The sequence below is a fragment of the Dendrobates tinctorius genome, unplaced genomic scaffold (assembly GCF_039654945.1).
Source record: "Dendrobates tinctorius isolate UK_male_01 unplaced genomic scaffold, ASM3965494v1 ptg000062l, whole genome shotgun sequence".
Classification (NCBI taxonomy): Eukaryota; Metazoa; Chordata; class Amphibia; order Anura; family Dendrobatidae; genus Dendrobates; species Dendrobates tinctorius.
In genome coordinates, this window is record NW_027361730.1 from 38,276,845 (window position 1) to 38,301,072 (window position 24,228).

The 24,228-nt window shown below is 45.2% G+C and overlaps 1 protein-coding gene across 4 annotated transcripts in view; it reads right to left on the reverse strand.

Moving 5' to 3' along the window:
- Positions 1-3,709: 3,709 nt before the first annotated feature.
- AP3B2 (adaptor related protein complex 3 subunit beta 2) overlaps positions 3,710-24,228 on the reverse strand; it is a 182,880-nt gene continuing 162,361 nt past the window's right edge. For all 4 annotated transcript variants that reach the window (XM_073579566.1, XM_073579567.1, XM_073579565.1 and 1 more), the window contains exons 26-27: positions 19,288-19,426; positions 3,710-5,884 (exon numbers count right to left, since the gene is read on the reverse strand). In XM_073579566.1, coding sequence (XP_073435667.1) covers positions 5,734-5,884; positions 19,288-19,426 — 290 coding nt within the window. In that variant the 3' untranslated portion in view covers positions 3,710-5,733. The remainder of the gene's footprint in view (positions 5,885-19,287; positions 19,427-24,228) is intronic.

Below are 24,228 nucleotides of genomic sequence, written 5' to 3' on the forward strand. Positions count from 1 at the left end.
CAAAGTGGTTACTATACCCCCTAAAACATTCCTTAGGAGGTGTAGTTTCCAAAATGCGGTAACCTTTTGGGGGTTTCCACTCTGGGGGTACCTCAGGGTCTCTCCAATACGACATGGCCCACTGGATTTCTTCCAGTGTAATCTATTATCCCAAAAACCGCCTAGCTCTCCTTCTGTGCTGAGCCCTCGTGCGTGCCCATAATTTAGTTTACGTGTACATGTGGGGTGTTTCTATAAACTGCGGAATTGGGGTAACCAATTTTGGGTTTGGGTTTGCTGTTAACCCTTGCTGGGTTGCAGGTAAAATTGGATTACAATGGAATATCTGCCAAAAAATTGAAATTTTGATATTTCACTGTCATTTTGCTTGAATTCCTGTGCAACACCTAAGGGGTTAACAAAGTTTTGAAAATCCGTTATGGACACCTTGAGGGGTGTAGTTTGCAAAATGGGGTAATGTATGGGTGGGTTCTGTTATACAAGACCCATAAAGTGACGTCCGAACTGACTTGGTCCTTGAAAAAATGGGTTTTGGAAATTTAGTCGTAAACTTTAAAAATTGCGTATAAAACTATGAGCCTTATCACATCCGAAAAATATAAAATTTAATTTCCAAAATGATGCCAATGTGAATTAGACATGTGGAGAATGTAAACTAATAACTGTTATGGGGGGTATCAGCATTTTTGTAAAAAGTAGAGAATTTCAAAGTTCAAAAATAGCGAATTTTTCCCAAATTTTCGTGTATTTTGTAATTTTTTATGCAGAAAGGTAAAATCTATTGACTCACAATTAGCACTACCATGAAGTACAATATGTCACGAGAAAACAATCTCAGAATGGCGTGGGTAGGTGATAGCGTCCCAAAGTTATTACCGCATGAAGTGACAGGTCAGATTTACAAAAAATGGCCTAGGCATTTTGGTACAAATAGGCCTGAAGGGGTTAAGCTACTGATGTGCAAGGGCTATCATATCAAAACATAAACTACAGACATGCATCTACCTAAAAACACCAAAGAGAATTAGTCACTCTGGGTGGTACCGATATTGTCAAAATTGGCTCTTGGCTCATGGACTATCTGGGAACATAGGTTCCCACTAATAGATTCTTACTACTGTAATGATTTCTTTACTTTCATTTTTGCCTTTGACCAGCAGATGGCGGTGTTTGCTTGCAAATACTCAGTTAAGCTTCAACTTCAACTGTATTGTCCACTTCCTTACAGTATCATTACAATATCTATAGTTCTGTAAACTCATCTTGTCACAGGAAAAATATACCTTTTTTTGTACCGTGTTAGCCAGCAGATAGAAAACTATAAAAATTTGAGCGTCTTCAGTGATTTATACCTTTTAATGGCTAACTGGAAAAACTATAACAAATAGCAACTTTCGAGACTACTTAGGTCTTTTCATCAGGGGCTCAGTATAAAAGAAAATCTGAAGAGTCACATTTATTTTCTTGTAGATTGTGAGCCCTCGTGGGCAGAGTCCTCTCTCCTCCTGTACCAGTCGTGATTTGTATTGATTACAGTTTATTTTACTTGTTTTTTTATTATGTATACCCCATGGAATAAATGGCGCTATAATAATAATAATAAATAATAATAATAATATTTACACACAACAGGACAGAATAATACAATAAGACAAGTGACGTGAAGCAGAACTATCAATGTGGTGAGGGGAGAAACAAAAAAATATAAAATATGTCCTTTTTTAATGAAAACGGACAAGACAAAGATTCTCAATTCACATCAGGACCACCATATTCCAGGTACTTTCAGCTGCATGACATCTAATGTGGTGTACTTAATTATATGTACCAAATGTCCGACTGATGGTCTATATGTTGGGTATGTTGGGGAGACAGGACAAAAGCTTAGAAGAGGAAAGGATTTTCATCATCACAAAATATAAGAAAAAAGAATAGATCTACCTGTGGCCAAACATTTTTGTAGACCTGATCACAACATTATGGACATGAAATTGCTGGTATTGATCAGTAACTTCAATATCAGAAATAGAAAAGTCTGGGGCTACAAATTTATGACACTCTTGACAAATTCAGAGTAGGAATGAATGTGTCACATGGATTTATGTCTTTCTCCATTAATTAAAGAATGTGTTACTCAGACCTTTTGAGGGCATCACAACCCCAGACCAGACCTCAATCAGTGGACAATAAAATTTTCACACTACTTATCTATAAACTGCTCCAATATTTACAGCTACAGCTGTGTCTCCCCTTCCCATACTGATAGTTCTGCTTCATGTAACATGTCTTATTGCACTATTCTATGTCCTGTTGTGAATAATTATGTGACTCTTGAGATTTTCTGTTAGGCCGGGGTCACACTTGCGAGAAACTCGCATGAGTCTCGCATCTCAATACCCGGGACTGCTGCCGGCACTTGGGACCGGAGCACTCAGCTGCATAGAAATGGACCGGAGCATGCAGCTGCATGTATTTCTAAGCAGGTGAGCGCTCTGGTCCCGAGTGCCGGTGGCAGTGCCGAGTACTGAGATGCGAGACTTGTGAGATGGTTCTAGCAAGTGTGACCCTGGCCTTATACTGAGCCTGATGAAGAGACCTGAGTAGTCTCGCATTTATTTATCATCATCTTTTCAGTTAGCCATTAAAGGGTATCAACTACCGAGGAGTCTCAATTTTTAATATTTTTATGTACACTCATATTAATCTGCGTCTCTCCCTGACTAGATATCTTCTTAGCTCTCCTCTTGAATCTTTTGCTTTCCTTCTCCATTTTCCATGAAAATTTGTGCAGATTGCAAGACTTCTCTTACTTCACACCACATATTTGCTTTACTGCACCTTGGTTTATACTGCCTATAATAAACCAAAGGAAGTTCTTAAAGCCGCAGTGTACCCGTGTGTACCTCCGTGTGCAGCCGAGTGAGCCGATCTATCACACTATGTATAACTAATATACTAACCTATATCAGAGATGCCCAGATCTCCAGCTATGAGCTGTGGTTCCCAGTCCTATCAGCTCCACTTCTGGCTTGTGAAGAACATGGGAGGAAGGTTTCTGTGTCAGCACATCACTAATGCTCTGCAATGCTGTAAAAAATGGACAGTCTGACTAGCTCATTTCCTTTTCCCTGTCTATGTACCAGCTATGCAGATAGAAAGATAATTAAAGGGTTAGTTTCATGTTCACATACAGCTGAAATTGCAAAATGATCATCAAAACAAGAAACTTAACGATTTATTTGTTATTAAAATTCCTCTCCTTTCTCAAGGACAGAGGGATTTTTTAATTTTCTTGTATCGTTGCCTAGAGAACCAGCCACCACTCCAGTTTACAATGTTGACTATATATGCAGTTTACAAGCTATTTGGTATAGAGCTTGTAAGCGCAGCTCTGAAGTTGACCGAGTCACCTTATAACATTGCTAGCTCCTGATCAGTGTAAGTGGGCTCCTCTGATGCTGCATTGGCAAAGCTCGGTCATATAGCAACATGAGCGACCGCACAGCTTGTGCGAGCAGCACAACATTGCCGACAGTCAGAACTGTCAATCAATCAGAAATGGGGGCCGTGCGCTCCTGCTGAACATAAAGCAACTCCTTTAGCTACCAAATGTAATGTCTGACTGCAGTGTATCACTTTATATCTGAAACGGGAAGTATATATTAACATAAATAACATAAATAATTTGGGAAAAAATGACACAAAGCACTTCTGCTTCTTCATGTTCACTTTATTGACTCAACAGATGTTAATAAATAAAACTATAGTGTTACACTGGAAACAGTACACAGGATAGGAAACAGTAAGAAGCCACAGGAGTCACCCCAGGGTTAAACAGTGTCCTACTGTCACAGTATCACATCCCATCAGTGTGTCTATCAATACTGTGTCGCTAAGAACGCAGTTGTCTACAGTCATGGAAGCACAGCACAGATAGAAGCACTAGCTGCTCTCATTAATCTTAATGCATGGACTACTACAGCCTCACACCAATATATTTTTGAGAAAGGTATACAGTAGGCCCTCAAGTTACAAATGTCTCAAATCACAATCTTTTCAACATACAATGGCATTTCTTCTTGGATAGTTCACTAGTAAAACAGCCAAATGGATGCACCAGTTGGCTCCTCAGCAATGTCTCTAAAGGCCCCCATATACCTTAGACTAATGTCAGCTGAAGACGGGTTCGTCTAACAGTCTAAGGTGCATGGGGCATTGGCCGACTGATGGTCGGGAGAGATGTTGATGGCTCATGTCCAATTTTGGACAGCCGACTGCATTGTTCTCCAGGAGAAAAGCCGTTGTCAGCCTCATACAGAACAAAGGCGCACTTGGCTCGGGGCTATAAGTACTGTCCAGTATCACATGTACACTAATAGCATAACATAACAATAACATTGCTATACTTTCATTCTAAAGATGGAGGCCTAAAATGTGTTCTTTCGGCCTCGGTCTGACAGATGTGCTCCTGCATACTGCTTGTGTAACTATATAGTAAAGTACAGCAGACAGCACGTTCCTATACAGAGGGCTAAGGCGAAAGAAACGTTTTTTTTTTAGTTTCTTTTTTTTTTTTACAGTGGGTCCGTATGAGTCCTGACTGTAGTCACTGTTGGGCACATACCTCCTGACTGTATACGCCTGGCAGTGGGCACAAACAGAATGTGTACCTACCCTTAGTTATACAAGCTTCAGCTTTTGTCTGATTTTCTGGGTGAATTAATTACTATATGATCTATATGATATGATCTCAAGTTATACCTTTAGCAGACAATACTCGTCCCAGCACAAATTAATGAGTTACTCCCATGATCATAGATGAATATTGCTGGATAGTGCTTGTAATTACAAGGAATTTTGCAATTTACTGCTTATTAAAATTTACATCTGTTCTTGAGACATTAACACTTTTGTTTACAGCTCGTAGCCTTGGAAACCGACAACTGCAGCCAAAGCAGAATATGCACAGCGCTTACAGTCTCACTTCCACTGAGCATGTATACACTGTTTCTAAGCTGCCAAGAATCGTGGGAGCCTGCTGTTCCCATTGAATCCTGCCCAGCATCAGCACAGTGCTTAAAAGGTAAACAGCAGCAGTGGTCGGTCTCCTAGGTAACGAGCTGTAAAGAAAAGAAGGGTTAATATTTTAAGAATGGCTGGATACTTTTATAAGTAGTAAATTGCAGAAGTGCTTCTTTTTATAAGCGCTAGCTGACAATATCCATCTATGATTGGAATAACCGTTTAATATTGTAACTTCGCTACTGTATGTCAATATATTGTTGTAAATCAACCGATATGTGGACCACTGAAGGGTACACTAAAGCGGTTGTAAACACAATATTTTAAGAGGCTTTCACTGTATTAATTCAGAATATATAAATAATAGAAGACAACTGTAGACCCGTAATTGTAACAATATGACATAAAGATACTTGGTTCTCCATTCATTGTTCTACCTTCGTTAATAATAACATTTCCGAGGCAAAGTAAAATTCAGGCCATACGAGTACAGTGTCTTTATCTCTTTCAGTATCCATGTTATCCTCCTCTTATTTAGGCATATAAATAATAGATTTTCTGATGACGGTTTTATAAATAAACATTAACCTATAAATTAGTGTTATCAGCATAGTAGATGTTCTATAAGTCACGCAGCATCTGATCTTTATTTCAGTGCAAATATTAAACCAAAACCTCATGTGTCCTGTTCCATAATCAAGTGCAAACTGATCACTGTGCAAGGGCCTGGACAATGTCCTTTGCTAACATGGTTGCGATCACCATTTTTTCGCTATTGATAGTCAACAGTGCAGAAGTGGCATCCTTCAGAGTCAAGGTCACCAGGACGAGGGTTCCACTGGACACTGTTTTAGCGGCAAATCTGTTGAGACATTTCAAATATTAGTAACAAAGTTGTGTGGGTATATAGATCATATATATATATTTCCTCCTATAGCATAGTACTGTGTTATAAGCAATATATTTACAGAGACAGAAGCAAAACAGGAGAAATAAACAGCAGTATGGTGAGAGGAGACACGCAGTTGGAAGCAATCAACAATCAGAGTTCTATGGTGTTTTGACGGAAAACGTAGCACTGCATGAGTATTATTTTATTGGCCAAATGTGACAGAATGTGCAAAAGAGGATTCTTAGCTGCAGATCTGAGCAACCATGACATACAAATAGGGGCAAGAAGAACTATTTTCCTTTTACAGAAGATTCTGGTTTGGCGGTATACTTATAAGTCATGTGGCAAGGCTCTTTAAGGGGTCAATCTTGACTTCTCGGATTGCTGCCTTCAGTAGGTGGATGTAAGAACCTTGTTCTCTTCCTCTTTGAAGAGGCTATTCATATTTCTTTTTTTTTCAAGTAGCACTGGATGATCTCTAACGCTCCTTAAGCCAGTTTGGCAGGTTCCTGAGAAAGACACCTTACCTAGTAGACCCTCCGTCAAGGGCTTCTTGAAAACCTTTAACCTAGCCAACTAGTCTCCTGCTTTGCACTGATGAAATACAACAATACAGAAATGACTGACAACTGTTTGCAAATGGATGTTTTTGGAGCAGCCTACTACATCTGAGTGTCCTCCTCCATTCGGCATAGACAACCGAAAATGAAGCACGAAAGAGTGCACGTTCACTCTATTGGTACCATTATAGTCTATTGCCGCATCGGTGTATACGCCGAAATCCCGCTTTGTGGGGGATGGGGGTGTTTTGAACGTAAGCCCCAACGGGACCAACAAAGAAGTGCAACAACGCAGCTTGAAAAGCACCTTATACCTGACATTTTTCCTGCTATTTATTTACTGATTAATATATTTACTGGAAGCATTTTCTTGAGAAAGTCAGTGTTATTTATTGGCTTTAATGTTCTAACTGTAGTCTATGATAGCATTTGTAATACTCGGAAGATTGGTAACAGCCAATCTGATCCTAATTCCTAATCGTAATTAAAAAACCCACTTGATTTTTGGACATAATTTAAGAAAGGTAGAATGAAACTTCTAAAGACATTATGCACTACTCTTTAACACACCATGCATGCACTACCTTATACATGTGGGCTCTGCCTCTGGAATAGCTGTGTCACTGTATTAGGAAAACAACTGATTAACACAGGCCGAATGGTATAAGCACTTGCATATGGAGTTTGGAAATATTTTACATTTTTCATATATTTTAATTTAATTGAAAGTACATTCTACAGAAGCACTCCAGCAATATACTTCAGCTTAGCCTATTGTTAAAGAATAGCGCTAGAGAAACTTGTGTATGAAAACTTACATTATTTTCTTACAAAACTCTCTAACACTGCCATAGGTATCAGTTGTTTGCAGAATTTCCATGATTCAGAGAAATGTTGTTCCACAGGGGTCTCTCCTGCCTCATACTTGACTGGGAGAATGGTGTCACGCAGTGGGCAGGGACAGCAGCATGATGGCTCAGATAAGAGTTATAATACTTCCCTTTGGTTAGATTAACACTGACCTTTGTGGATTAGTCACGCAAATAGCGCACATGGTTGGCTCTGTATACTTATCCACATAGCAAATGGATGTAGGAGCTGAACACTATTTGCATGCACAAGTCAGCTCTGTAAATTGAACCAGACCAGCACAGTCCAACATTAGTCTGTGAGCACACAGACCGAAATTTGTTTGTGTGAATAAACCCTCAAGACTCCCATACACATTCTTTAGTTGAGCGAATTTGTTCGGATTCGGTTGCCAAATCTGAATTTGCCATATTCATGCCACCAACCTACTGTCCCCTTCCCCACCATCCTGTAGCATGTAAGCCCGAAAGGGCAGGGTCCTCTCTCCCCTCTGTATCATTCTGTCATTGTTAGTTTGTTTACTGTAAGTGATATCTGTAATTTGTATGTAACCCCTTCTCATGTACAGCACCATGGAATCAATGGTGCTATATAAATAAATAATAATAATAATATTGGTACCCTAATTGAGCCGAATGGATCGGTTCTGAACATATTCAGTAATTTCTACTCACATTGACTCTAATGATGTTCGGCTGTGCTCGTCAAATATTGCAAAAACAATATTCACTGCGGATCGTATTTGGAACCGAATCTGAACAAATTCGCTCAACTCTACATTAGACTACTATTGGTGGTGGAAGATAGTAATATCAATGGGCCTGGCCAACAAGTCTATTGGCAGCTCGCCAATACATGCGTTACACTACCAGAGTTCCTCCTCCGCAAGCACTCAGTTCTGATGAAGGTCCCTAGTAGGACCGAAAACGTTCAACAACGAGTGCAAAATAAAATAAAAAGGAACTTTATTCTCACAAAATATTACTGTTTGAGTGCCAAGTTTATTTGATACTGTACTTTACAGGTTGGATACCCTACTTGGGCACCTCATCTCCCTTTTTTCAAGAGTGCCGTATACTATCTTGTATAGTCTAATGTGTATGGGCTGAAGGCCAACTGATCATCATGGGATATGTTGATCGAGTATCTCTGATTTCGGACTGCCGATTGCTTTATTGTCTTAGAGATAAGCTGTGGGCAAAGGTGTCTGTCGGCGCCTTTTTCATACAGAACTCATGGGCTCTCGGCTGGACGAGGACTCCTGTATATGAGAGAGACAGATGGAATGGCTGTTGGTCGAATGATCAGTTGAAGCATTGTTCGACTGATAGCCATCTGATGTGTATGGCTGACTTAAGCCCCCATTACATATAACGATGTCCTAGCGATCCCACCAACAATCCGACATGGATGGGATCGCTGGGACATGTTAGGCTGATCGCTGGTGAGGTGTCACATAGACAGCCCCTCCAGCGATCAGGACCAGCGAGCAAGCTGGTATCCAACGTAAACATCGGGTTTCTAAGAGCCGCGCGGCTCCTATAAACCTGATGTTTACCTTAGAAACCAGCATCACGCTGGTATCCAACGTAAACAGCGGGTTTCTAAGAGCCGCGCTGCTCTTAGAAACCAGATGTTTACGTTGGATACCAGCGTGCAGCGTCGCGGATCGCTGGCTCCCGCTGCCACACGCAGCGATGCGTGCTGGCCAGCGGGAGACCAGCAATGAAAAAACGGCCCAGGACGATCCAGCATGATCAGCGATACCCGGCGGGGGGGCCGGTCGCTGCTGGATGTCACAGCGATGTCGCTGGAGAGATTGCTGTGTGTAATGGGGCCTTTACTCACAGCACCTCACTCTGTTTATTAGAGTGCTGTTTGCAGAGGGCTCATTTTACAGCCATGAGATGCAGCACCATACAGTTGTCCTGTCTCCAGCTTGTGTGTCTAAGATATTTCAGCCAGCAGCTTGTAAAAGCAAGACTCTGTGGATATTCATTATAGGGAAATTAGTACTATATTAATGTACTCCTAGCTAGCTCTTTTCTTTGCTGCTCTTTAAATGGGTTGTCACAGAAAATACATTTTAATCAATAGATCTTAGAATAATAATAATTTCGACAATTAGATGTGTAAAAAAGTATTCCTGAGCCGAGATAATCTTATAAATGTGCCCCTGGGGTGTACTGTATAATGGCTGTGTCTCACCGTACAGGTACATGGTCTGACATTACAGCATGGGATCCCAGCTGATTTCTGTGAGGTAAAACATAACAGAAATAATCATCTGCAATCCCGTGCTGTCCTGTATAATGTTCAGTGCACATAGGTTGCCATTATTCTTGGCAGCGATAGGACGATGCATTTCTGAGAACAATGACTTTTTGTGTGGCACAAAAGATAATTTTATCCAATGAACCAGTGTTTTGCTCGCTCACTGGAGGATCGTCAGCCTGTTTACTCTGCAAGATTATTATGAGTCAAGTACTCCTAGGAATGTTTGTTCACGATAATTTTTCGGTGTAAATGTGCCTTCAGGCTGTATCCACATGTTGCGTATTTTTACAGGCAATTATTGCAAAACTTCAGCAAGTATACTGCAGTTTTCCTGACAGCTGACATGTCTCGGTTTTGATGCGGGCTCACCGCCGGAGCCCTCATCAAAGCAGGGGATTGGACATTAAGGGATTAAAAATAAAATAAATATATATATATAAATCAATGTGTGTGTGTGTGTGTATCGGCCACGCCCACTCCATGTAGCCTCACATCAATCACTAAGCATCTTTCATTTCACCAGAGATGTTTAATAGAAGCTGAGCTGTGATTGGTTGCTATGAGCAACAGTTTTCCCACTCCACAACACCTCAGCAGACACTGACCGGGTGGGAGAAATCTAGCGTCCCCGGGAACATAAGCTCCCAGCCATTGTCTGACCCCCAGAATGAATCACCCCCTCCCTTCCCATATACCCATCACACATCCTCCATCCCATAGGCACATCTTTAATCTTAAAGGGATCCCCGGTATGGAAGTTAGGGCAAATCCCTTAGCGCTCTGGTTCTGACCCCAGTCTCTCTTAAAAGGATCCCCGGTATGGAAGTTAGGGCAATTCCACTCAGTGCTCTAGTTCTGACCCCAGGTTGACGGGATGATGTGGGAAATTAGGGGTATTAGTCCGGTGGCTCTGATGGGATGATGTGGGATATTAGTGGTAGTAGTGCGGTGGCTCTGGCTGATGGGATGATGTGGGATATTAGGGGTAGTAGTCTGGTGGCTCTGGCTGACGGGATGATGTGGGATATTAGTGGTAGCAGTCCAGTGGCTCTGATGGGATGATGTGGGATATTAGGGGTAGTATTCTGGTGGCTCTGGCTGACGGGATGATATGGGATATTAGGAGTAGTAATCCGGTGGCTCTGATGGGATGATGTGGGATATTAGTGGTAGTAGTCCGGTGGCTCTGGCTGACGGGATGATGTGGGATATTAGGGGTAGTAGTCCAGTGGCTCTGGCTGATGGGATGATGTGGGATATTAGGGGTAGTAGTCCAGTGGCTCTGGCTGACGGGATGATGTGGGATATTAGGGGTAGTAGTCCGGTAGCTCTGGCTGACTGGATGATGTGGGATATTAGGGGTACTAGTCCGGTGGCTCTGGCTGACGGGATGATGTGGGTTATTAGTGGTATTAGTCCGGTGGCTCTGACGGGATGATGTGGGATATTAGGGGTAGTAGTCCGGTGGCTCTGGCTGACGGGATGATGTGGGATATTAGGGGTAGTAGTCCAGTGGCTCTGGCTGATGGGATGATGTGGGATATTAGGGGTAGTAGTCCAGTGGCTCTGGCTGATGGGATGATATAGGATATTAGGGGTAGTAATCCAGTGGCTCTGGCTGATGGGATGATGTGGGATATTAGGGGTAGTAGTCCGGTAGCTCTGGCTGACTGGATGATGTGGGATATTAGGGGTAGTAGTCCGGTGGCTCTGGCTGATGGGATGATGTGGGATATTAGTGGTAGTAGTCCGGTGGCTCTGATGGGATGATGTGGGATATTAGTGGTAGTAGTCAGGTGGCTATGGCTGACGGGATGAGGGATATTAGGGGTAGTATTCTGGTGGCTCTGATGGGATGATGTGGGATATTAGTGGTAGTAGTCCGGTGGCTCTGGCTGATATGGGATATTAGGGGTAGTAGTCCGGTGGCTCTGACGGGATGATGTGGGATATTAGTGGTAGTAGTCCGGTGGCTCTGGCTGACGGGATGATGTGGGATATTAGGGGTAGTAGTCCAGTGGCTGTGGCTGATGGGATGATGTGGGATATTAGGGGTAGTAGTCCAGTGGTTCTGGCTGACGGGATGATGTGGAATATTAGGGGTAGTAGTCTGGTAGCTCTGGCTGACTGGATGATGTGGGATATTAGGGGTAGTAGTCCGGTGGCTCTGGCTGACGGGATGATGTGGGTTATTAGTGGTATTAGTCCGGTGGCTCTGACGGGATGATGTGGGATATTAGGGGTAGTAGTCCGGCAGCTGTGACGGGATGATGTGGGATATTAGGGGTAGTAGTCTGGTAGCTCTGGCTGACGGGATGATGTGGGGATATTATAGTGAATGTGGTTATGCAGAGTAGGCGGGGCTATACACTCAGCTTTATATATATAATCATTATAATTTGTTATAACCGTAGTTACTATGCCCGGGCAAGGTCGGGCTCTTCGGCTAGTAAATAAGGAGATTTTTGTGTACTCACCGTAAAATCTTTCTCTTAGCCTTTAATTGGGGGACACAGAACCGTGGGTGTTATGCTGCTGTCCACTAGGAGGCGACACTATGCATAATCTGAAAAAGATTAACTTTGGCTCCTCCTCTGCAGTATACACCCCTGGACGGCGTCAGCCTTTCCAGTTTTGTGCCAAAGCATAAGGAGGAACGTAACCAAATAACATAACCATGCCTGTAAGAAGGCTACTATGTACGAGCTCAAAGAACAATATGAGAACTCAACAGTAAACAACGGCCCGTAAGGGCAACAGGGTGGGAGCTGTGTCCCCCAATTAAAGGCTAAGAGAAAGAGATTTTACGGTGAGTACACAAAAATCTCCTTTACTCTGTCGCCTAATTGGGGGACACAGAACCGTGGGACGTCCCAAAGCAGTCCCTGGGTGGGAAGCAGTGGACGAATATTGTGTTGACAGTTCCCTAGACTTGGGGTACTGCCGCCTGCAGAACCAGTCTACCCAGGCTCGCATCCGCTGAGGACTGGGTATGAACACTGTAGTGTTTCGTAAATGTGTGTAGGCTAGTCCAAGTGGCCGCCTTACACACTTGTTGTGCCGAAGCCTGATGCCGAATGGCCCAGGAGGCCCCTACTGCCCGTGTAGAGTGTGCCGTGATACCGGCCGGAAGAGGGGAACTGTTAAGTCGGTAGGCCTCATGTATGGTGGACTTGATCCACCTGGCAAGGGCAGCCTTGGAAGCCAGCAGTCCCTTGCGACTACCTTCTGGAAGAATGAAGAGGGAATCAGACTTCCGGAAAGGTGCAGTCCTGGACACGTAAATCCGCAATGCTCTGACGAGGTCAAGCGTATGCAGAGCCTTCTCCACTCTATGAACCGGAACCGGGCAAAGGGATGGCAGTGAAATCTCCTCATTGAGGTGAAAGTTGGACACAACCTTCGGAAGGAAGGATGGTACCGTGCGGAGAACCACCTTGTCCTGGTGAAAGGCTAGGAAAGGCCGTCTGCAGGAAAGTGCTGACAATTCCGAAACTCTGTGTAACGAGGTGATCGCCACTAGAAAAACCACTTTCTGAGACAGAATGGAGAGTGGAACTCCTCTAAGAGGTTTGAAGGGTGGAGCTTGCAATGCTGTCAGGACCAGATTGAGGTCCCACGTATCCAGCGGACGTTTGTAGGGAGGAACCAATCGGGAAACTCCCTGGATGAAAGTCCTTACTTGCGGTTTAATAGCAATGCGCTTTTGAAAAAGGACTGAAAGCGCCGACACCTGACTCTTAAGCGAACTTAAGGATAGCTTGGCATCTAGGCCCGATTGAAGAAAACCTAGTACCTTCGGGAGGGAATAAGGGAGTGGGACTTGTCCATGAGATTCGCACCAAGAAAAGAAAGCTCTCCAGGTACGATAAAAGAGCTTGGCGGAGGCAGGCTTCCTTGCCCTGATCATAGCTGCAATGACTGCCGGTGAAAAACCTGCCTGGGTTAGAATCCAGGTTTCAAGGGCCATGCCGTCAAATTGAGAGCCCCTGAATTCTGGTGGAAGAACGGACCTTGAGACAGAAGGTCGTGACGGTCGGGTAGATGCCAGGGGGCGTCTGCCGTAAGTTGGACGTTGTCGGCGTACCATGTACGTCTGGGCCAGTCTGGCGCGATGAGGATGGTCGGAACTCCCTCTTGCTTGATCTTCCTCACGACCCTGGCGATTAGGGGGAGGGGTGGAAAAATGTACAGGAGTCGGAACTGGGACCAGTCCTGGACCAGGGCATCTGCTCCGAGCGACCGCGGGTCGTGTGTCCTGGCCATGAAATTGGGGACCTTGGTATTGAGATGGGATGCCATTAGGTCCACCTCCGGGGTTCCCCAGCGTTGACAGATCTGGTAAAAAATCTCGGGATGGAGAGACCACTCCCCCGAGTCCATTCCTTGCCTGCTGAGGAAGTCGGCTTCCCAGTTTTCTACACCCGGAATGTGTACTGCAGAAAGTACCGACCTCGTGTCTTCTGCCCAGCGGAGGATATGAGCCACTTCTCTCATCGCCTGGGCGCTGCGGGTCCCGCCTTGGTGGTTCACGTATGCCACAGCCGTGGCATTGTCCGACTGTATCCGTATGTGCGAGGCTGCAAGCAAGTGATGAAAGGCTCTCAGTGCCAAGAGGATGGCCCTGATTTCCAGAACATTGATGGGCAATGTCACTTCCCTCAGTGACCACTTGCCCTGTGATGTAGGTGCACCGCCCCCCAGCCTGTCAGGCTTGCATCGGTAGTCAGGATCTTCCATTGTCCTGAGAGAAAGGGCTTCCCTCGTGTAAGCGAGGTTGGTTTGAGCCACCAATGCAGGGACCTCCTGGTTGATGACGTCTACCTGAACTCCCTGTCAAGGGAGAAGGGGTTCCTGTCCCAAGATCTGAGTATGGCTAGTTGAAGGACCCTGAGGTGAAACTGGGCAAATGGCACTGCCTCTATTGCTGCTGCCATCCTGCCGAGGACTCTCATGGCAAACCGGAGAGATCGAGGAGGACTGCGAAGGAGTGTGCGAACTCCCAGATGGATGGCCAGTGTCTTGTCCTTGGGAAGGAGCACCAGGCCCCTGGCGGTGTCGAATACCATTCCCAGGAATGTTAGAGTCCGAGTTGGGATAGTCGACGATTTCTGTAGGTTGACTAGCCATCCCAGGCGACTCAGAGTGTCTAGTGTGATTGAGACACTGACCTCGCAGTCTTTGAAAGTGGGAGACTTGATGAGGAGGTCATCCAGGTACGGGACGACTAGGATGCCTCTTGAGTGCAGGACGTCCATGGTGGCCGCCATGACTTTGGTGAACGTTCTTGGAGCCGTGTCGAGTCCGAACGGAAGGGCGACAAACTGGTAGTGGTTTTGGTTGACCGCGAACCTGAGAAACCTTTGGTGGGCGGGAGCAATTGGTATATGGAGATACGCATCCTGTATATCTATGGAGGCGAGGTATTCTCCCTGGTCCATGGATGCAATGATGGACCGGAGGGACTCCATGCGGAAATGACGGACCCGTACGTAATTGTTGAGCTGTTTTAGGTCCAGTATGGGTCGGACGCCGCCTCCTTTCTTGGGGACTACGAACAAATTTGAGTAGAATCCTCGGAATCTCTCGTTCACGGGAACCGGCACCACAACTCCTGATTGAAGGAGAGAGGAAACCGCTTGGTGGAAAGCACGAGCCTTTTCTGGTGGTGTTGGAGGAATAGAAAGGAAGAACCGGTTCGGTGGAACGGAAGTGAACTCTATCTTGTATCCGGAAGACACTAGTTCCCTGACCCACCTGTCTTCTGTAATAGGCAGCCAGACTTGCTGAAAGAGTAAAAGTCGGCCGCCTACTGGTGGGGTGTCTTCCGGAGGTCGCGAGTCATGATGAAGCGAAGTTCTGAGGTTTTCCTCCCTTGGGTTTTGCTTGGCCTGCTTTCGACTGCCAAGCTCTGTCCGGTCGCTGCTGCGTCCGTGCGTTGTCTCTGCGTGGAGAATGGTTACGGTTTTGCACTGGGCGCGAAACGGACCAGCCCGAGGAATTCCAAAAGGATCGGAATCGCGTCTGGTTTCTTCGTTTAAATGTGCGTTTCAGTTTTAGTTGAGGGAGAGAGGTACTCTTACCCCCAGTGGCATTGGCTATCATGGTGTCCAACTTTTCGCCGAAAAGTCTTCCAGTAGAATACGGAAGTCGCGTGAGGGACTTCTTTGAGGCCGCATCCGCTTTCCATTCTCGCAGCCAGAGGATGCGTCGGATCGTGATGGCGTTTGATGCTATTCCCGCTACACCTCTGGCGGAATCCAGGGCTGCATGAATCATGTAGTCTGCTACCACTGCTATCTGGACCGCTTGGTCCGAGAGCTCAGGATTTGAAGCCTGAAGACCCTCCTGTAGTTTTTTGGCCCAAGCCAGGATGGCCTTGGCTGCCCAAACTGAAGCAAACGCAGGGCCCAGAGAGGCGCCTGCCGCTTCGAAAATAGAACGAGCCATGCGTTCTACTTGCCGGTCTGCTGCGTCCCTGAGGGTTGAGCTATCCGGCAGAGAGAGTAAAGTCTGCGCTGCTAGCCTAGAAACCGGAGGGTCCACTTCAGGTGGATCTGTCCATTGTTTGGTGTCTTTCTGTGGGAAGGGGTACTTCGCTTCCAAATATTTGCGATTAGCGAATTTTTTCTCAGGCTGCGCAAACTGTTTGGTAAGTATTTTCTCAAACTCATGGTGATTAGGGAAGACTTTAGGTGGTTTCTGAACACTTTCGAAGCAAATCCTATGTTCTGGGACTTCCGGGGCCGACTCTGGAATTTTTAGCACCCGATGAATGGCAGAAATTATGTCCTCAACTAGCGCTGTATTGCTAGGGGGAGAAGGTACCACGGACCTGACCGTTTCGTTATCTGAGTCGGAGTCACAGATGCCCTCCGAATCCTGTGCCTCGCTAAGGAGATCCCTGGAGGGCGACCTGGGGCGGGGGTCTTCTGTGGTGGGGGATCCCTGTGGTAAATTGCACTGTCTGTCTGTGGCAGGGGACTGCCCAGGAGACCTGGAATGACGCTGTCTCTCCCTGGAGGGGGACGACCTTGTGCTATAGTGCGACTCAGGTGATCGAGACCTGTGGGTCCGCTTACGTCTGTGAGAGTCGGAAGCAGCATGTTCCTGAGACAAGCTGTCCGTTTGCTGTGTACCGTCCAAAGCCGGGGCCCGACTCTGCAGAGCTTGCAGCAATGTGGCAGTTAGGTTGTCTATGGTGCAGTCCCGGCAGTGCGGATATGTGCTACCACTAGGGAGCGTGGCTTTGCAGGCTGTGCAGAATGCATAGAAACATTCCTGCCTGGTTCTCTTCCTTGAGCCCGGCATAGTGCACAGAGGCTGGCTATAAGGGATCGTACAGGGGTGGCTACGCAGAGGGAACCCACAGAGAGCCTGATAGGAAGTATAGATTCACAGCTGAGTAATGAGAACCCAGCTGTGAGCTTACCCCACCGGTGTGCCCCTAGGTTCAGCGCCGACAGATCCCAGTTCTGTGCCCCCCGGAGACCGCTGTGATGCTCCTCTCCTGGATCTCATCCAGAAAAAATGGCCACCGGGACTCTGAGGAGAGGGAGGAAGGGGCGGAGAGCTGAAAAGGGAGCGCTGGGCTGTGTAAAAACGCGCCCTTTCTGCCTCAATCCGCCCCTTCTATGACACTCCAGCGTGTCATTTTAGTCATCCGGGGGGCGGGCCGGGGGGCGGGAAAAAGGCGGCGGCTTCGGCTAGGCCGAAGCCGCGGTCTAAATTAGAGGCCTGATGCCCAGGAGGGCTCCAGAGCGGCGCGGTAGTCCGGGGGGGGGGGCGGATTGGTACCAGACCCCCCCCAGAATGGTCGACTGGATAGCGGTGGGGGTAGCGGTTTCTGTATGGGGGGCCCCTGAAGCGCTATGGAGCTGCTGCTGTTGCAGAGACAGGGACGCAGAAAAGCCCTGTCTCTGCTGTGCCATCCAGTCCGCACCCTCCCCCCGGCCCCAACAGGATCCCTCAGCCGGCCTGGGGTCCCTGGAAGCTGCGGAATGCTGCCTGATCTCCAACCCTACCTGAGGCGTCTCAACCTAATGCCCCCTGCGGGGGATTAGGGAGGGTGCGTCTGTCACCGTCAGGGGGTCTTCATCCTCGCCTCAACCTCAACCCAGACCCCTTAAAGGGGTTGGGGAAGGAGGGGGGTCTCGACCTCGAACCAGGACCCGAGGGACTGGGGAGGGAGCGACATGGGGAATAGCCACCTCGACCTCAACCGGGTACCCCTAATAGGGGACCGAGGAGGGAGCCATGCCGGGAGTCTCGCTGGAGACCCACTTTTCTTCATCTCTATTTCCGGACGAAAAAAGGAAAAAAACGGAAGAAAAAAAGGTGTGCCTCCTTGCGACACTAAGCAAAAACTGGAGAAGGCTGACGCCATCCAGAGGTGTATACTGCAGAGGAGGAGCCAAAGTTAATCTTTTTCAGATTATGCATAGTGTCGCCTCCTAGTGGACAGCAGCATAACACCCACGGTTCTGTGTCCCCCAATTAGGCGACAGAGTAAAAGAAAAATAAAGAAATGTGCCTGCCATTTCTTTCGAAATAAGAATATTTTTTTAATTATATGAACACCATCAAGGGCAATATCTAATTATTAAAATGTATGTATTATGGTATAAAAATAGGTTCTGCAATTCATTTTTATTCAAACTTTTGCAAAAATTGGCTTTTACAAATTCTTTGCTTCCCTGAACATATCTGGCCACTGAATGAGTTATCTGAGGATCTTCATTGAACTTGTTCTGATGGAGAGTTTATATAACTCTTTTGTCTGTCTTTTGGTAAGTTCCTCTCAGCAGATGTATGAACACATCAAAGTTCAACTCCACATTTATGTGGTCTGTGGTGATAAATCTGCATGGGTTCAGTAAAAGACAGATAAGAGTTGAGAATTTTCTGCCAGAACCAGCTCACTGGCGGATTTTCAGTTAATTTCATTCTCCAATGTGAAGGGAAACAAACAGCCCGTAAAAGTCAAAGGGTGCAAATTATTTAATGAAACCTAATTGCATATATTATTTGTGTGTTCCCGTATCAGTGAGGCTGGTTTCACATTTGCGGACGGAGGGCTGCGGATGCGGACTTCCTCCGTGAAGCCCCGCCTCCTCCGGTCAGCTCCGCCTATTTCTGCATGTGGCCTGTGTACCCTATTTTTAACATTGGGTACGCAGGCCGTGCCGCAGTATGCGGATGCCGCCGCATGCGTCGTTTTGACGTTTCGGTGACCAGCGTAGAACGCATCATGTTGGAATTTTATGTGGAGGCCGCATTGTCAAAACGACGCATGCGGCGGCATCCGTATACTGTGGCACGGCCTGCGTACCCAATGTTAAAGATAGGGTACGCAGGACGCATGCAGAAATAGGCGGAGCTGACCGGAGGAGGCACGGCAGGGGGCGGGGTTTCACGGAGGAAGTCCGCAGCCCTCAGTCCGCAAATGTGAAACTAGCCTTAGTCAGTCAGCAGTTATTGATTCGTAATTGCTTTTTGAAAAAATATGGCAGACACTGGCCACTAATAGGTCTTATTTTTTTAGGTTACTACACAGAGTGCTGCTATTATGCTATGCCTTCTAAAATGATGATTCTAATGGTACACAAATATTTGTAAGTTCATTAGGAATTTTTCTGATTTTCATTTTGTTCCATTGCTTCTTACCTGTATTCTTTATCTGCCCCACAAGGAACACGGTTCATGTTAGCAGCAGATGTGATTCGCTGCACAATGACGTGGTCACTTTGATATGTCTCAGACACTGACAATCGCTCTGTGATCTCATTCATACCAGTAAGTTTACCTGCGTTACAGAAAGACATTGCAATATATACACTTTAGGATATTTTTTATATGATATATATATTTTAAAGCTATTGTAGTTCAAGACAGATGATCACATTTTGCAAACAAATTGTTGTAAGACATTATAAAATGAATACATTCCAAGTCAAAATGAAAAATTCCTACCTTTATATTATATTTGAACATAAGAACACGGAGCATATCAACCACCAAAGAATACGGACTAATTAAAAAAGGTATATTTTTAATGACACAGTAGATTATGAAAGATAATACATAACATTTATCTCAAAACAGTTTTATCAAAAACAGAGCTATTAAAATTTGATCAAAGGTGCACTAACAATATGGTGTCACCACACAGACATAAATACGGGGATAGAGAACCACAGAACCAAAATCCTTAATCCGGTATACATATAAAGTGACAGTGCAACTAACTGTATAAAAAGTAGTTTAGGAAATGACAGGCTCATTACCACCATATAGGGGAAAATATGTAATATCATACAGTTCTAAGGTCAGAGGCCATTCAAGTTTTTAGACCTTAACAGTGGTGAAGCAAGTAATTCCATTATTGGTTCTTTCCAATATTCATGGCTGTGAGTGTAGACATGCGCCCTACGCGCGTTTTGCGTCGGCTTCCTCAGGGGGCCAAGATAGTCCACTACTGTTTAGGTATAAAAACTTGAATGGCCTCTGACCTTAGAAATGTATGATAATACTTATTTTCTCCTATATGGTGGTAATGAGCCTGTCATTTCCTAAACTACTTTTTATACAATTAGGTTCACTGTCACTTTATATGTATACCGGATTAAGAATTTTGGCTCTGTGGTTCTCTCTTTCTGTATTTATGCCTGTGGAGTGACACCATATTGTTGGTGCACCTTTGAATGGATTGATATAGATCTGTTTTTGATAAAACTGCTTTATGTTATGTATTATCTTTCATAATCTACTGTCATTAAAAATATACCTTTTTAATTACTACGTATTCTTTGGTGGTTGATAAGTTCCATGTTCTTATGTTCTAATGCTGCGTGGGAGTTCCATAGGGTTATTGCCCGTACTAGTCCCAGTTGAGAACCATGGAACTATTTGCATAATATGATTTCTGTATCTGAGATCTTGTACTTTATATTATATTGCAGAAATTTGACTAAACCTAGAAATAATACTCTTAACATGGAAAACAATCATCAAGTAAAAATGGAAAAAAGTAAAGGCATAAAGAGTAGTATATAATTTTTTTGCACGGGATCCCTTTGTTTTAACAAATGTAGTCAACTATACTTGCTAATAAATGTGTAAAAAACAAAATAAGATAAACCGACTTAAAGGGAAATTGTCAGTAGGTTTTTGCTACCTCATCTGAGAGCAGGACAATGTAGCAAAAGAGAAGCTGAATCCAACAATGTATCACTTAAGCCCCCATCACACATAGCGATCTCGCTGCTGAGTTACAAGTTTTGTGACACAACAGCGATCTCACCAGCGAGATCGCTGTGTGTAACAGCTATCAGCGACCAACCCCCTGCCGGTTATCGCTGATCGTTCCTGAAAGGTCAGGACTTTTTTTGGGTGGTTGGTCTCCCACTGGCCAGCACGCATCGCTGCGTGTGACAGGCGGGAGAGCAACGACCAGCGATCAGCGCGCTGGTAACCAAGGTAAACGTCGGGTTTCTAAGCAGCGCGCGGTGCTTAGAAACCTGATGTGTACCTTAGTTACCAGCTCCCTGCATCAACGCGCTGGTAACTAACGTACACAGCGACGCGCCTGCTCGGCGTCGCTGGTGCTGATCGCTGGTGAAGCTGCCCTGTTTGACAGCTCACCAGCGATCATGTAGCGACTCACCAGCGATCCTGACAAGTTGATATCGTTGTCGGGATCGCTGGTGAGTTGCTATGTGTGACGGGGCCCTTAGTTTACTGAGTGCAGCAGTTGTGACACAGTTTTTAGAGCTCAGAAAGCTACCCCCGCCCCACCAGGCTCTCTGACTACATTGTCTATTGACAGTGAGCTGCTTATCAGAGGAAGGGAAATGGTCAAGTCTAGCAGTCCTGTGAGCTGTTGTCCAGGCAGTGATAGTTTTCTCTTGCTAAAACCTTCATTGTAAATAAACAGAATACAGTCAAAAAAGTGACACATCGCTGAAATCTGTATTTATGCCCCTCTCTCCTGCTGTCCAAGGTTACATAGCAAAAATCTGCTGACAAATTTCCTTTAAAACACACTAACATATGTAAAAAGAAAACGAGAAAAAACAAAACCTTTTTTAACATACTTTGCTTATGTTGGTCTATGTCTTTGCAGGGTGCTGATTACCTGTTGAGCCTTGGGTGACGCCACTTAGACACCAGTTAGGGTACCGTTACACTTAGAGATGCACCAGCGATCCCGACAACAATATGGATCGCTGGTGCATTGCTAAGTGGTCGCTAGTGAGCTGCCACACAGGCAGATCTCACCAGCGACATAGCAGTGGTCGCTACTTACCTGTCAGACGAGGCGATCCTGACGTCCTCCTGCCCGCGTCCAAGCGTCGCTCGTCGTCACAGGAAGCCCAGCAGGAAGCGCCCGACGAGAAATAGTCCAGGACATTCTTGCGCGATCAGCGATGAGCAGCGGGGGAGCCGGTCGGAGGTAAGTATCACACATAGCAATATCGCTAGCAATATCGCTGCTATGTCACAAAAACCAGTGACGCTACAGCGATATTGCTAGCGATATCGCTATGTGTAACGGGCCCTTTAGAGTTTGTTAATATCCTGGTCTGTAACTTTCTCTAGCCCTTTTACTTTATGTATACTGCTGTTTAACAACTGACCTTGGCTTGTTTTTCTGTTTACCTGACTGCCTCACTATTTTATCTCTTAGGCCGGGATCACACTACCGTGTGTGATGCGAGAAACTCGCACGAGTCTCTCACATCAACACCCGGCGCTGCCGCCGGCACTCAGGACCTGCATAGAAATACATGCAGCCGCAGATATGGTCCTGAGTACCGGCAGCAGTGCCGGGTGTTGATGCGAGATACTCATGCAAGCTGTAGGTGCTGCTTGTTGCAGTTTCAAAAAAATCAGCGTTATATCAGAAAGAGTTGTTTCCTGCAATGTAGTCCTCCTCTTCTGCTTTAGTCCGCTTCTCCGTGGTGTCCTGTCAGGTTCAGTGAACACAGGAATGTGCATTCACGATACTGAAGGACGATGCTCTCACCCTATGCCTATCCTACTACGTCACAGCTGGGACAGCTGGGAAACTGCTACAGATGGTTTCCTTTTTGCCAAATGCAGGTATTTAGTAAAATTTGTAATATTTAAATGTATTTTATGACATTTCTCGGAGAACCCCTTTAAGCGACTTCTCCAATAAGAGCACAGCCTAACCAAACATTGGTAACATAGCCTAATCAAGAAATGCCTGTGAAGTAACATAGTATTTCTTACCTACCTAATAGTTTTATTTTGCATGTTCCTTTTAGAGAATGAAATGTATTTAACCTCTTGACACCGCAGTCCATTAACATTTTTGAGCTTCTGTTTTTTTGCTTCCCTGCTTCCCAGAGCCATAACTTTTTTATTTTTCTGTAAATATGGCCATGTGAGGGATTGTTTTTTGGGGGACGAGTTGTACTTTTGAACGACACCATTGGTTTTACCATATTGTGCACTGGAAAACGGGAAAAAAAAATTCCAAGTGCAATGAAATTGCAAAAAGGTGCAATTCCACAACTGTTTTTTTCTTTTCCATGTTCACAAAATGCTAAAACTGACCTGCCATTATGATTCTCCAGGTCATTACGAGTTTATAGACACCAAACATGTCTAGGTTATTTTTTATTTAAGTTGTGAAAAAAAATCCAAAGTTTGTTTAAAAAAAAAAATTGCGTCATTTTCCGAGACCGGCTGCCGCATCTCCATTTTTCGTGATCTGGGGCAGGGTGAGGGCTTATTTTTTGCGTGCCGAGCTGACGTTTTTAATGATACCATTTTGTTGTAGATACGTTCTTTTGATTGCCCGTTATTGCATGTTAATGCAATGTGGTGGCGACCAAAATAAGGTAATTCTGGCGTTTTGACTTTTTTTTTGCTGCGTCATTTACCAATCGGATTAATTTTTTTTATATCTTGATAGATCTGGCGATTCTTAACGGTGCGATACCAAATGTGTGTATTTTCTTAATTTTTATATTTTCAATGGTGCAAAAGGGGGGATTTGAACTCTTACATTTTTTTTAAAAACTTTTTTTGTTTTTTTGTTCACTTTTTGCATCCTTCAATAGTCTCCATGGGGGACTAGAAGCTGTGATAATCCGATCTCCTCTGCTACACACAGGCGATGATTAGATTGCCTGTGTGTAGCAGAAATGCTCACTTGCTATGAGCGCCAACTGCTGGGTGGCGCTCATAGCCATCTGGCAATAACAACCACAGGGGTCTGCTGCAGACCCTGGGTTGTCATGCCAACCCATTGGGTGGGCGGAATTAGTGACATGCTTCCGATGCGATCACATTAAGTCAGAGATTGACAGCGGCATTTAACAGGTTAACATCTTCACCGGCACATGTCAGTTGTTTTGAACAGCTGACATGTGCCACTAACAGCCGCGGGTGGAATCGCAATCCACCTGCGGCTGCTAGGGGCACATGTCAGCTGTTCAAAATAGCTGACATGTGCCGGGAAAGATGTGGGCCCAGCGCTGGAGCCCACATCAAAGGGAGAGACACGACATGCGCAGTACATGTACGGCGCATATCGTGCAGGGCTTAACCCCTTTCTGTCATGTGACGTACTAT